Raw genomic sequence first — 13,084 nt, forward strand, 5'->3', positions numbered from 1 at the left:
ACTCTTGTTGAATTCGGATGTCATGTAAGATTATAAATTCCACTGTGACAGACTTCACAGTATTCTTATGAAGGCACAATTCTAACAACATAGGCTTCAGACTTTATATTGAAATGTACATTTCAATCCCACAGTACATAAATACATGCAAATAAAAGTTTCAAATATACATTTTGAATCATCTTATTAGTACAGTGCAACTACAATTAATAAAAAACACAAAATAAAAAGTAGCCTTGTTCAATTGGAATATCTACATTTCCATTTACCCAGTGGTTGGCATTGATAAGAATGAAACAAATATCAAGAATACAAAGCCACTTCCAAGCTTTTAGGTTCTCTTCATTTCTACATTGAGGTCATTCTTCAATGGCTTCTATATCTGTAGTCTATTGCAATGAAATTGGAAGCAACTGACCAGAATAATATCCTTCTGTGTATACAAACAATGTTTTAAACCAATTCCACATCCAAATGCAATTCTACAAACCAAGGAGTGGTATAAAGAAGACACATGTATTTTAGAAAGCCTTTAGCCAATAAATTTTAGACTAACTCTTGTTAACTGCAAAGGGTTATGAACTTGGACTTCAGTTGTATAATTATTTTATCTAAACTTGATTTTTATGTTATGACAAAACATCATTTACTAAAACTACCACATAATTTTCTATGAAAAGTTAAAAAAAATACATATATAAAACAATCAATGTGACAAATATTCTAATTTGAGTCTCTTTCCAACTTAATTTACCAAAAGAAAGTGCTGTTATACATTTAATAAATGAATTTGTTGAATAAATATTCACTGAATACATATTATGTGCCAAATACTGTTCCAAGGTCTAAAGTAAATTATAAAAACATGGTGGCAGAATGATGGTACAGCCAGCCCACTTGTACTTTTAAGTTAAATTGATCAGGTATGTTCCCTGGTCCATTGGCCAGATGCTTTGGAACTACCAATCACAATGCAGGTTTGAAAGAACACACTGACTAAACATCTTGGCTGTGTGTTATGGTTAGAATGCTTCGGAAATCAGCTTGATTGTCCTCTATCCAAGAGGTAGTCTGAAGGAAACCAATGAGAAACATAAAGCTTGCCAACCACTAACACTTGACAAGCATACCTGGGGCTTAGGGTATGTGGGATGGGAAGCTGCAGGAGAAAAAGGAGCATAAGCATCAATGTATGAATGTTAGTTGCTGCTCCATATAACGTCTCTTCTGTTTTACCTCTCCGTTATCATATACTAGTACATCTTGCTTAAGAACATGCAATCAATGGAAAAAAATTAGAGAACAATCCCATTACAAATTGATCAACTTAACTGTTCCTTATGTATAGGGTGTGTGTATGCATCTGATTACTAAATATATGACATATATATTTATATATACGTATACATATAAAACATACAATAAAATTCTGCATTTCTTCTGACCATCTCATTTATCAAAACCACAGATTACTTTTTTCCAGTTAGTGAAGGTAATTTTTGACCATATTTATTGATTAATTTGAAACACATTAGCATTCAGCCTGGTTGTATGTCAATGTGAGAATTTTTTAAGTGTTCTTGAAACTTTGGACTTGAACCATTAATGAGAAGACAACACTGGACTTTAGCAGTGAAGCCTTATAAATATCTCAGTTGAAGCTTGAGAAATAAATCTTAACTCAAACCTTTAAATTTCAGGAAAGGTTTGGCCATGTCCTTATTAATTTTTTTTTGCCTTTGAGCTTATTTCTAACTGCTTTCTTCCATGACATAAAAGACACAAAGGGTCATGTTCTCTAACAGTTAGACTCTAGAGTAATAAAACTAAGTACTTTATGTGTCACAAGAATGATTGGCACCAAAATAGCACTGCATATGGCTCAGTTTATACTGGCGGGACAGAGGAATCCTCATCTTTTCGTATAAAGGCTTCAAATGAGAATATTGTCAAGGTTTCAAGGGATTCAAAGTTTATCTTCAGTCACCTTTAGACCCTTTCAGAATTATAATGAGAAAAAAAGTGTTGAAAATAAATAGGACTTATTTGTATATGGAGCCAGTTCTGTATCACAGATGACCAAAATAGCAGAATAATAGTTTTCTGACAGGATGATTTCCTGACAGGACATGTTGGCATACCTCATGGTTATGCCTTTGCAGATATTTAAAACTGCTTTTGACTGTTAATATGAAATATTGCTACATTTCAAAATGCCATTTCTGGATCCTCCTCAAATCCTTGTAATAAAAGAGAAGCAGCATGTAATTTGGATATAGTTCCAATCAATCCTATGAACTGAAACCCTCCGAGGTTCCCTGTCATCTATTGAATCAAATCCATGCCTTTTCACTTCACTCTCTAGGTTTAGCAACTGATTCCTTCTATATTTTACTAACTTTCCTTTTACATCATTCTTGAACAGTCCCTCTACTTCAGCCATGTTATCCATTGTATTAGCTATGATATCTATTCAGATTATCTTACTGACCCTTGTCTCTGCCTCTTTGTGTTAATTATATAATAAATGGGTCCTAAAGTGTTAAAAGGAAAAAAAGACAAAGCCCTTTTTCCAAGTCTTCACAGTCCCACGAATATGTATCCCCTTTGATCCTGCCCAGTAGCTGAAGCAATTTAAAAGGAGGAACAAAATTATGTACCCCCCAAAACCAGTTGCTTTGTTTCCCAGGGGACAGTCATCTATGTGACACTTAGCCAGGGAGTCAGTCTTTGCCTTCTGCCATTATGTAGATCCTCAAAAGAAATACACAATTCCATTTGGTAAAGAGTATTTAAGAAGAAAACACTAGAATCAATTCTCATACTATGGTACAGTTTTTAATCTAGATTTAGGAAGAAGCATTAAAGGGTTGAATACAGCATTGAGCAAAGTGGGCTCAGAGATAGACCATAGAAATAGAATGAATGTGCAGAGACAAGAGCTATTTTCAGACTGAGACCAAAAAGTCATGTAGCCTCAGAAGCAGCAAGACAAAAGAATTTTGAAACTGACCTAGCTATTCTTAGCTAAAGAATATCCACCAAGAGACGTGATGGTCAAAGGTAAAATTACATTTGTGTAATATGTATGTAGTTAGCTATAATTGTATATTGTTTCATAAAGTTAATTTAAGAATATATGTATAGCAAATTATTTAAATCAAATTTAGCCCTACTAGGTGACTCCTGCCATTTGGTAATAAATTGGTATCTAGGAAGTGATAGACTGTCACTGACTATGGTTACCTATACTCCCAGCTAACTGATGAAGGGGAAAGAGGGAGTTTTACAGAAATGATGACCTTCAAAAAGATGCTTGAAGGTGCAACATCTACACTGCACCACTATAAACCTCCCTCCTCCATTTATCCACTTTTCTGGCTCCTTTCCCTTCTCCAATACTGGGTTCCAGACCTACCTGTACAATATATACATTCATACTCATCAGCAAAATGTGTAAAATCATTTATATGAAGGAATGTGTTGTATAAATGTTTATATAAGGAAATATTACCTCTCTTGTTAGAAACAAAACCCAGACCATCTGTGGTTTTGGCACTAAGTGGAAAACTTCCTAGTTGATGGTGACAGTAGTAAATCAAGATGATATAATGGCAAGGGAGGGTGAAATATAGGGGCAGTTTACTGCTTGGTTGCCTTCTACCACCATGATAATTATCTTTACATCATAGGGTTGCAATAAGGACTAAATAAAAAACATATGCAAGTTCAGTTAGCAGAGTACTTGGCACATAGTGGTCAACAATATTTATTGTCATTAATGTTCCCACATCTCCATCTATAGTTCCACCTCACCTGAGCTCTAGATAGGCATGTGCAATTCTGTTTTGGCCTCATCAAAAACTTCTCTCACTACTCATCTGAAGCCTTTGACTTGATTCACACTTTCAGCACATAACTTTGTCTCTTATTTTTCTTGGGTGAGACCATCAAGTCATAAACTACTTTAACTTCTCGCCACCACATTTTGTAATTTACTTCCTGTCTTAGAGGATGCAGTGAACATTCCCCTTTCAAAGCCTTTCCTTCCAACTGAGATCCAGAAACATTCTCCAATTGAACCTTATGGCACTAAATACGTCTACAGTCACTTGCACTCACCCTTCAAATCCTTGTGAGTTGACATCTTTCTCTAATATTATTGAAACTGCTTATTTTAAGGCAGTGGATCCCTATCTTGGATGCACATTGACATCCCCTGAGGAGATTTTTTAAAAATGCCTGAATTCCACCAACTGGAAATTCTGATTTAATTGGTCTGGGGAACAGTCTTGGAACTAGGTTTGTAAAACTTCCCAGATGATTTTAATGTCCAGTCAAAGTGGACAATCTCTAGTCTAAAGTCAGCAATGACCTTCTAAACTGCCTGTTTTACTGTCTTTATTTGACAATATTAGTCACATCTTCCTGTTGAAAAGTCTTCTCCTTTGGCTTATGTGATACTCATTCTTCTTTGTTCTTCTATGACATATCAAGACCACTTCGTTGCTTCTGCCCACTATTTTAAATTCAGTGCTTCTCAGGGTATCATAATTGGCTCTCATTATTTCTGATAGTATGTATTTTCACTGGTCATCTCTTCTACTCCCATAGTTTCATAGACTAGAACCACCTATTTCTATTTCTGAGAAAAATGACATTGGGATTTTGATAGGGATTACATTGAATCTATTGATCACCTTGGGTAATATGGACATTTTAGCAATATTACATGTCTCCAAATACATGCATAAACACATATCTCTCTCTCTCTCTCTCTCTCTCTCACACACACACACACACGCACACACACACACACACACACACTGACACCATTTCTTTAAATTGATCTAAATTTACAGCTATCTGTCCATAGTAGCTATGACAGTGGGCTCTAATTTCAGACTGCCTGGGTTCCAATGCTAGTTCTATCACTTACCACCTCTGTAATATTGGGCAAGTTACTTAGCATCTCTGTGCTTATTTTATTCATTGTAAAATGGGTATAATAATGATCCCAACCTTATATCATTGCTGGGAAGATTAAATAACATAATCCATTTAAAGTGCCTTACTTCTGGTCTGTTGCTGAATAAATGTTACATATTTCTCTCATAATCAATGTTGCCATGCCCTAGGCAGAATACATGGCATGGTTCTAGCTTCTAGACCTCCATGGTACTTTACGTATACCACTATTATGACGCCAATCATATTGCATCACTATTGCTGATTGACACGTACCTTCCCAACTGTGCTATGAATTTTTTGAGGGCAAAGATTGCTTCTTCCTCACCTATAATCTTCAGAGTTTAACAAAGAACTTTGCACAGATAAGCAGACCAAAGTCTAGAAATAGGTTTTGTCCCTTTTCAACTCTAATTGATTGACAATGCTTGTGTGAAATGCCGTTTTGAAAGGGATGTGAGGCTGAAGCTGGTCTCAACAGGGGAAAGAGCATCATGATTAATTAGGGATGTCTTCCACGGGACAAACAGAGGGAGCAGTGGCACAAGTGTCATGGACATTCCATTCCAGTTTTAGATGCTGTGTAAGTAAATACTTATTGAATTAATTTTCATGAACAAATGTTACTAGTTGAAAGACATGAGCCAGTTGGAGTTATTGTTAAATAATTTAGCTAATTTCTCTTGTAGTCTAAGTTCTTTCAGAGCAGTCATTATAGATTTTATGCTAGAAACTTGTGACAACTAGAAGCATAGCATGCTCACAGCAGATAATTCATTAAATGTGATCAAATTCTGCTGAAATTTTCATTTTATAGGTTTTGCTACGTTAATATTGCACCTGCCATCTGTGATCTTTGTCATGTAAATACAGATCCTGAGATTAAGAGTTCTTTCAAGGATTTTGTAGGAACTGATATCTAAATTGTCTACATATAAGCAGACAATCATTTAAACTACTGCTAAATGCTTGATATAAGAATAGAGAAATGCACTTTTCAAATTTTGAGGGCAAAGACTGCACAGGTGGCAGTGCTGCTTAAGCATTTTCTGCTGTGGGATGAAGTGGCTTATCATACTGGGGCAAAAAGAGAGAAAATCTTAATCACCAGGGTACATTTATTTCAAGATTAACTTCATTTACCTAGCACAGTACCTGGTACATAGTTTACATTAAATGAATGCTGATGCTTAAGTGTATAAATGAACAAATGGACGGATGGATAGATGGATGGATGGATGGATGGATGGATGGATGGATAGATAGATGGATGGATGGATGAATGGATGACAGATAAACTTTGCTTCCATATAATCTTGGCAAACAAAAATTGGGCTGGGCATGGTGGCTCACGCCTTAATCCCAGCACTTTGGGAGGCCGAGTTGGGCAGATCACTTGAGGTCAGGAGTTCGAGACTAGCCTGGCCAAAATGGTGAAACTTCATACTTATTAAAAATACAAAAATTAGCAAGGTGTGGTGGCACACGCCTGTAATCTCAGCTACTCAGGAGGCTGAGGCAGGAGAATCGCTTGAATCTGGGAGGTGGAGGTTGCAGTGAGCCGAGATCATGCCACTGCACTCTAGCCTGGGTGACAAAACTCCATCTCAAAAAAAAAAAAAAAAAAAAAAAAAAAAGGCAGTTTAAATTTTTTCCCACCAGATGGCAATAATGTGAGACATAGGTTTAGGCTGTAATCTTGAAGAGAAAAGCAACCAACCAACTAACCAAACAAAAATGCTATTCGGAGAAAAAGAAGCATCAAAAGAACAGATTTAGATGACAGAAATGAAATGTTTGTGTCATCTGTAATACCTTAGGAGTCTATGATCTTGTGAGACTTGTATCAGGTCCTCAACATACCTCCTTTTTATGCATGGATGACTTCTCATTCATAATTACTTTGCAGTAAAATGGGGATATTCAAAAACTAATCTTATCTATATAAAATTATTGGTCAATTCACATAACTAAAATTATTACCCTTGGTATATACAGATCCATGCATTTATATTTTCATTTTAAATACTAATTTCTTAGTTAATTGATGCCTCCCTTGGATGTGAGTCTGCTTGGGAACAATAGCTAGCCTGTGTGCCTCTAGGAAATCTTTCCCTGCTATTCAACCTGCCAAAAATCATATGAAATAAGCCTGCCTAGGGTTCATTCATCCTGTTAGCAAAGAATTGTGAATAATATTATATTAGTGTCCATCCCTTAATTCAAAAGCTTTTGAAAAATAAGAAATTCAGTTTTAGAGTCCAGCATTCCACATAAACATGGAGTAGGGTGCTGTTGTTTTGGAAAATAAAGATAATATGAACATATCTTCAGATGGTATAGAGTATTTTCTCTTATTAATACTTCTCAAAACAAGTGTTCAATTGGATAAAACATTAACTTTCCTAAAAAGTGGAAATAAGCAGACTCAGGAATATTTCACGGTAAATTATATAGCATATCATCTGTCCTTTTCTAATGATAATCAGAATGAAAAGGCATTTAACCTCCTTATAAACGCTTGGTCACTGGAGGCTGACAAGATTGTTGATGAAAATGAAGGGAAACTAAACATTTTTTGAATTCCTAAATATCATCACTCTCATGATGGCAATCAATACTTATCACAACCTCCTGACATAGGTATGGAAGACAGTGTGGTATAGTGAAGAATGGGGGCTTTAGAGCCATAGACTTGATTTCTGATCCTAACTCTCACCTCTCCTTTAGCTGTGCAACCTCTGGCAAGTTACATCTCTCCAAGTCTTAGTTATCTCATCTGTAAACTGGGGATAATAGCGCATACCTCATCCATCAGGTGTTTATGAGGAACAAATGTAAAGCACCTTGCAGAGTGCTAGAATAGAATAGGTACAATTCCAAATTTATCATTATTATTATGATGATGGTGATGATGATGAAGTCAATTTTGCAGAAGAAAAAAACAGATTCAGAGCTGAAGTATCTCGCTTAAGTTTATATAGCTAGTAAACTTAAAAGGCATCTAGCACCATACCTGGCACCATAGCAGGTGTCAATCAACATTTTGCTTGCATTCCTCCTTCCTGATCTAAAACTCAATGATTTTTTGAGATCTTATTCCTTTAAAATAATGGGTTAGGCTCAACTTTACCTTGGTTGATGCAAGATTCAACCACTGACATACATTTGCAAAAATTAAAAGCATTTTTTTCTGACTCATAGGTAGTAATACATGGATTAAGACAATAAAGAGGATTCCAGGTCTTGCAAAAAAGATAATTAGGCCTGCCATTTTGCCTAACATAGGACAAGTCATTTCTCCTTCAAAGGGGTACATATTTTCCCTCCTAGGTGTCCTACTGATTGGCAGTCAGTGGCAGATGAGGTACTGTTTCCAGACTTTTAGCTCCCAGATCTGTATACTTTATTTTATATAAGTCAGTGCACTGAAGGATGGTGCAGGCTAAAAATATAAATTGGTTCAAAATGTGTTTATGTCATTTCATGGATGATAGATTCAGGTTTTTGTCCTTGGCCTTTTTCTAGTCTCAACCTTCTACACACTCTCCCTGGGTAATCTCATCCATCCCCCAGCATCTCTATTCTGAGACACTGATGAGCTCAAATCTACTTATAACGACAGCCCAGATCTGTTCTGAATCCTAGACACACATTTCCATTCGCTGATGGGAAAAGCTACCTGGATGTCATACCAGCATCTGAAACTTAACATGTCTAAAAAGAAACTCATCTTCTTCCCTTCCAAACCTGCTCCTCCTGCTGTGTTCCTTCTCTTGGTAAATTAATTACTATTCTCTCAGTTTCCCAAACTTAAAACTTTAGAGTCATCCTTGATCTATTATTTCTTTCAACTTCAACCAGTAATCAATTATGAGGTTCTATCAATTTGAACACACTTATATCTCTTGAGTGTGTCTCTTCATCTCCACAGACATTGTTTGGACCTCTAACGTGATTCTTAGCTCTGGCCTAATTCAGTGGCCTCATAGATTTTTCTCCCTGCATCCCATTATTTCCAGTTGCAATCAATCTTCTACACTGCTGCCTACACTTCTACAATTCGCCTGTATACACTTCTTATCTTAAAAATTACAATTCATCATGAAATTCTCCACTAATTGAAAGCTTTCTTTTTCAATGCTTAAAGGAAATTTTAAAAAACTCCTAAATTGGGCATGTGAGACTTCACAATCTGGCTCCAATATACCTTGCTCTAGTCATATTGAATGTTTCACCATTACAGGCCTTCTTCAGAGCTTTATACTTTGCACTTGCTTATTTGCTTTCTAGGAATGTCCTTCTGGTAAACTTTTATTCAAATTTTAAGTTAGATCAATCAAATATCACCTTTCTATGTACTCTGATTCCTCTAAAGAAGTTAATTGTTTCATTCTGTGTACTTCCACAGCACCTTTTTTTTTATCTGTAAAAGCACTTCATACATTTAATTGCAATAACGTGTTTTGAGTGTCTATTTTCTCCACTGCATTATAAGTTTCCTGCAAGCATTCATCTCCATCCTCAGCATTGGCTTCAAGGTCTGACACATATTAATTGGTAAATAAAAGCTTATTGAATAAAAATAATCCATTGAAAGGAAGTTAGAATGACATCATGGAGACAAACTCCCCTCACCCCAAATTCCTTTTGATGAAACTGCACAGAGACAAAATCTGAGGCTGGCCAACTCTTTATACTGACTCAGCATAAAATTGCTTATGTTTTTAGAACTGTCACCAGAATGCATTCTTATTTCTACCCACAATATATTAGGTCAACCACTCTACATCCTAAACACACAATCCATAAATCACAATTGCAAAGTCATCTTCTGTAAAGATAAACTTACAGATAAGTATTTTAATGAGAACTAGGCATTTCCTAAAGCCAAAAACATTTCCATAGGAAATCATTTCCCAATTGTCAGGCAGAAGAAGAAAATTATTTTAGAACAAATTTACATGCTATTAACTGAAAAAACTAGGAAATATTAAAATGAATTCCTTGAAAAGAAAGATGTAAAACTTTTACCAATTATGTTAAGGGATGAAAATGAGTAATATAGTTAACATCACAAATATTTAATGTATATTTAAGTGTTAGAATGAATATCTTAAATTTTGGCTCAATTTAAGGTTGTTTTTACAATGTAAGATTCCAGTACTAATTAGAGTACTGTAATTTTCATTTGTGATAATTGCATTTGACATGGCAATATTTAAAGAGTAGTTTTCAATGCATGATAAGCACTTACATTTCAGTTGTAGCAGCTAATTCCTTAAATGAAACAATTATAAAGCATATATTATATGCAAAGTTTTATGGAAAATAGAGATGTCTTGATCCCCATCTTCATTGAGTATACAGTCTAGGGAAATATATACAACCATAAGAAGAGGTTAAAAAGAGGCTGGGCGTGGTGGCTTATGCCTGTAATCCCAGCACTTTGGGAGGCTGAGGTGGGCAGATCACATGAGGCCAGAAGTTTGAGAACAGCCTGGCCAATATGGTGAAACCCCATCTCTACTAAAAATACAAAGACATTAGCCAGGCATGGTGGCGTGTACCTGAAATCCCAGCTACTCAGGAGGCTGAGGCATGAGAATCACTTGAGCCTAGGAGGCAGAGGTTGCAGTAAGCCAAGATCATGCCACTGCATTCCAGCCTGGGCAACAGAGTGAGACTCTGTCAAAGGAAAAAAAAAAAAAAAGGTAAAAAGAAGGTATTCTCAAAGTTCACAGAGGAAGATCTCCTACACAGTGAAACAGTGATGATGTTGGGGGTGATGGTGAGGCAATGATTTAGTGGGAAAGGATGCTTGTAAGCTAGGCCTTGAAAGACGGTTGAATATGCATAAAGAGAGACAGCAGCGAATTGTATACCAAGAAAGATGTAACAACACAGCAAAGGGATTGAAAAGGGATGGGGTGAGATCCCGGTAGACCAGTTAAGAAAGAAATAACAATCTAGGTTAGATATAATGAGAGTAATGATCATGAGAATGGAGAGGAGAAAACGGATTTGAGACATGTAGAGATTAACTCTGCTGGATGAAGAAACTGATTAGATACAGTAAGTATGTGTGGTTGACTGGGTGAATGGGAGCATCATTAACTGATTAGATACAGTAAGTATGTGTGGTTGACTGGGTGAATGGGAGCATCATTAACAGACGTAGGTGATACAAGGAAGATGAGTGGGATTAGGAATGTTAAGATGATTGCTTCTACTTTAGAAAGATTGGTTTAGAGGTGTCAGTGTATTATTCGTTTGGAAATGCCGGGGAGGTTAACTGAAAATTTAGGACTAGAGTTTAGGAAGGAGGTTAGGTCTGAAGATAAATATGTGAAGGTCACTCAAATAGATGTGATCATTGAAGCCATCTGAGTAAAATATTTCAGGGTTCAAGCAGTAATCTTCAATCTTGAGCAGGAATCAGAATCCCCTGGGGGTTTATTAAACCACAAATGGGTCCCACCCCCAGGGTTTCTGACTCAATATGTCTAGGGTGGGGCTGGAGAATTTACATTCTAAAAAAATTCTCAAGTTTTGCTGATGTTGTTAGTCAAGTCCATACTTGGAGGACCTAGAAAATTAAGTCTATTGCTTTTTTTCTCAGCATTAACTTATTCATAAAAAAAGATAACTTGTGTCATCTGGGCGCGGTGGCTCATGCCTATAATCCCAGCACATTCGGAGGCTGAGGCGGGTGGATCACGAGGTCAGGAGTTTGAGACCAGCCTGACCAACATGGTGAAACTCCATCTCTATTAAAAATACAAAATGTAGCTGAGCATGGTGGGGCGCACCTGTAATCCCAGCTACTCAGGTGGCTGAGGCAGGAGAATTGCTTGAACTCGGGAGGTGGAAGTTGAGTAAGCCGAGTTTGCGCCATTGCACTCCAGACTGGGCAACGGAGTGAGACTCTGTCTCAAAACAAGACAAAACAAAACAAAACAAAAAAACAAAAAACCTTGTGCCAACGTCAGTATCTTCTGCGTCATTAAAATAGTGTCTAACACAGTTTATCTATCAGTTGGAACAGGAAATCATATTTCTACTAGTTTTTTTTTGTTAGAAACTGTCTTGTCAATCCATAACTGAGAAACTAAGGCTGCCCAAAGAATATGCTCCAAAATATGGCTATTGTAGGAAGGGTTCTAAAAAATTCTTACTTTCCTTTCAGTCTCGGCTGTGCAATGTTTCTACATTCTGGTAATAGACTTTCTGGAACCCTGTTTGGTGGTCTCCACTAACCTGCTAGCTTTGTCAGCATATTTATTTGAGACTTTTGTCCCATATAAGCAATGGCTTGAAAAGCACTTAGCTGTTTACTTTTCATCTTACTATAAATTATTTATCCTTCAGTGTATAAATGGCTATTTGTAGGATTAGACAAATTTTGAATGTTCTGATAAGAGGACTGCAGCATCCAAATTCATGCATAATCCGTAAAAAGCACATGTAACCTACAACCTCAGTTGGGTTGGCATATGAAATAGATTCTCCGAGCATATATAAGCTGTGCGAATTATTAACCAGTTAACATTAGCAAATTTATTTTTGAAACAAAAGTTTATGCACACAAGCATTCTCTAATGAGAAATAATATTAGTTATAAAGATCCAACAAAAACATACCTTGAGTAGATTTTTCTACTTCTTTCTTCTTTCTACTCTGGCTATTGTAATTCATCCTCAGCTCCTGGTTATACTCGTGCAGGGTTTCCCTGGAGTTGTATGACTGTCTTGGTTTTCTTCCATCTTCACTCTCATCAGAAGAACTGGTGTAAGCTAGATCCATTTCATGCTTGACTTTTGATAGAGGCTGGTAGGGTTTGCAGTCAGTTTGCTCCATCTCTGATTAAGCAAGCTCAGTTTCATGAAAAAAGGATGAGGAAGTCCTTTAATGCAAGCAGTCCTGGAAGAGAAAGGGAAAAACACAAGCCTTCTTAGATTTATCTTTTTGTGAGGAAATGCGTCTGGCAGATTCACAATTGGTCCTGATAATACTATCAAAGGAGAGAAGTAAAAGACAAACTAGATGACATGAAGCTAGCCGCAGGCAATAATAACACTCCGTCTTACATACATACATTGTCAAGCATTAAGGA

At 36.4% G+C, this 13,084-nt stretch overlaps 1 protein-coding gene across 3 annotated transcripts in view; it reads right to left on the reverse strand.

Annotated features, from left to right (window-relative positions):
- The window catches only part of TENM1 (teneurin transmembrane protein 1), an 845,979-nt gene that overhangs the window by 586,110 nt on the left and 246,785 nt on the right, over nucleotides 1-13,084 (reverse strand). For all 3 annotated transcript variants that reach the window (XM_015443786.4, XM_065538348.2, XM_065538349.2), the window contains one exon: nucleotides 12,612-12,891. In XM_015443786.4, coding sequence (XP_015299272.2) covers nucleotides 12,612-12,828 — 217 coding nt within the window. In that variant the 5' untranslated portion in view covers nucleotides 12,829-12,891. The remainder of the gene's footprint in view (nucleotides 1-12,611; nucleotides 12,892-13,084) is intronic.

Source organism: Macaca fascicularis, chromosome X (genome assembly GCF_037993035.2).
Source record: "Macaca fascicularis isolate 582-1 chromosome X, T2T-MFA8v1.1".
In the NCBI taxonomy this organism is placed as follows: Eukaryota; Metazoa; Chordata; class Mammalia; order Primates; family Cercopithecidae; genus Macaca; species Macaca fascicularis.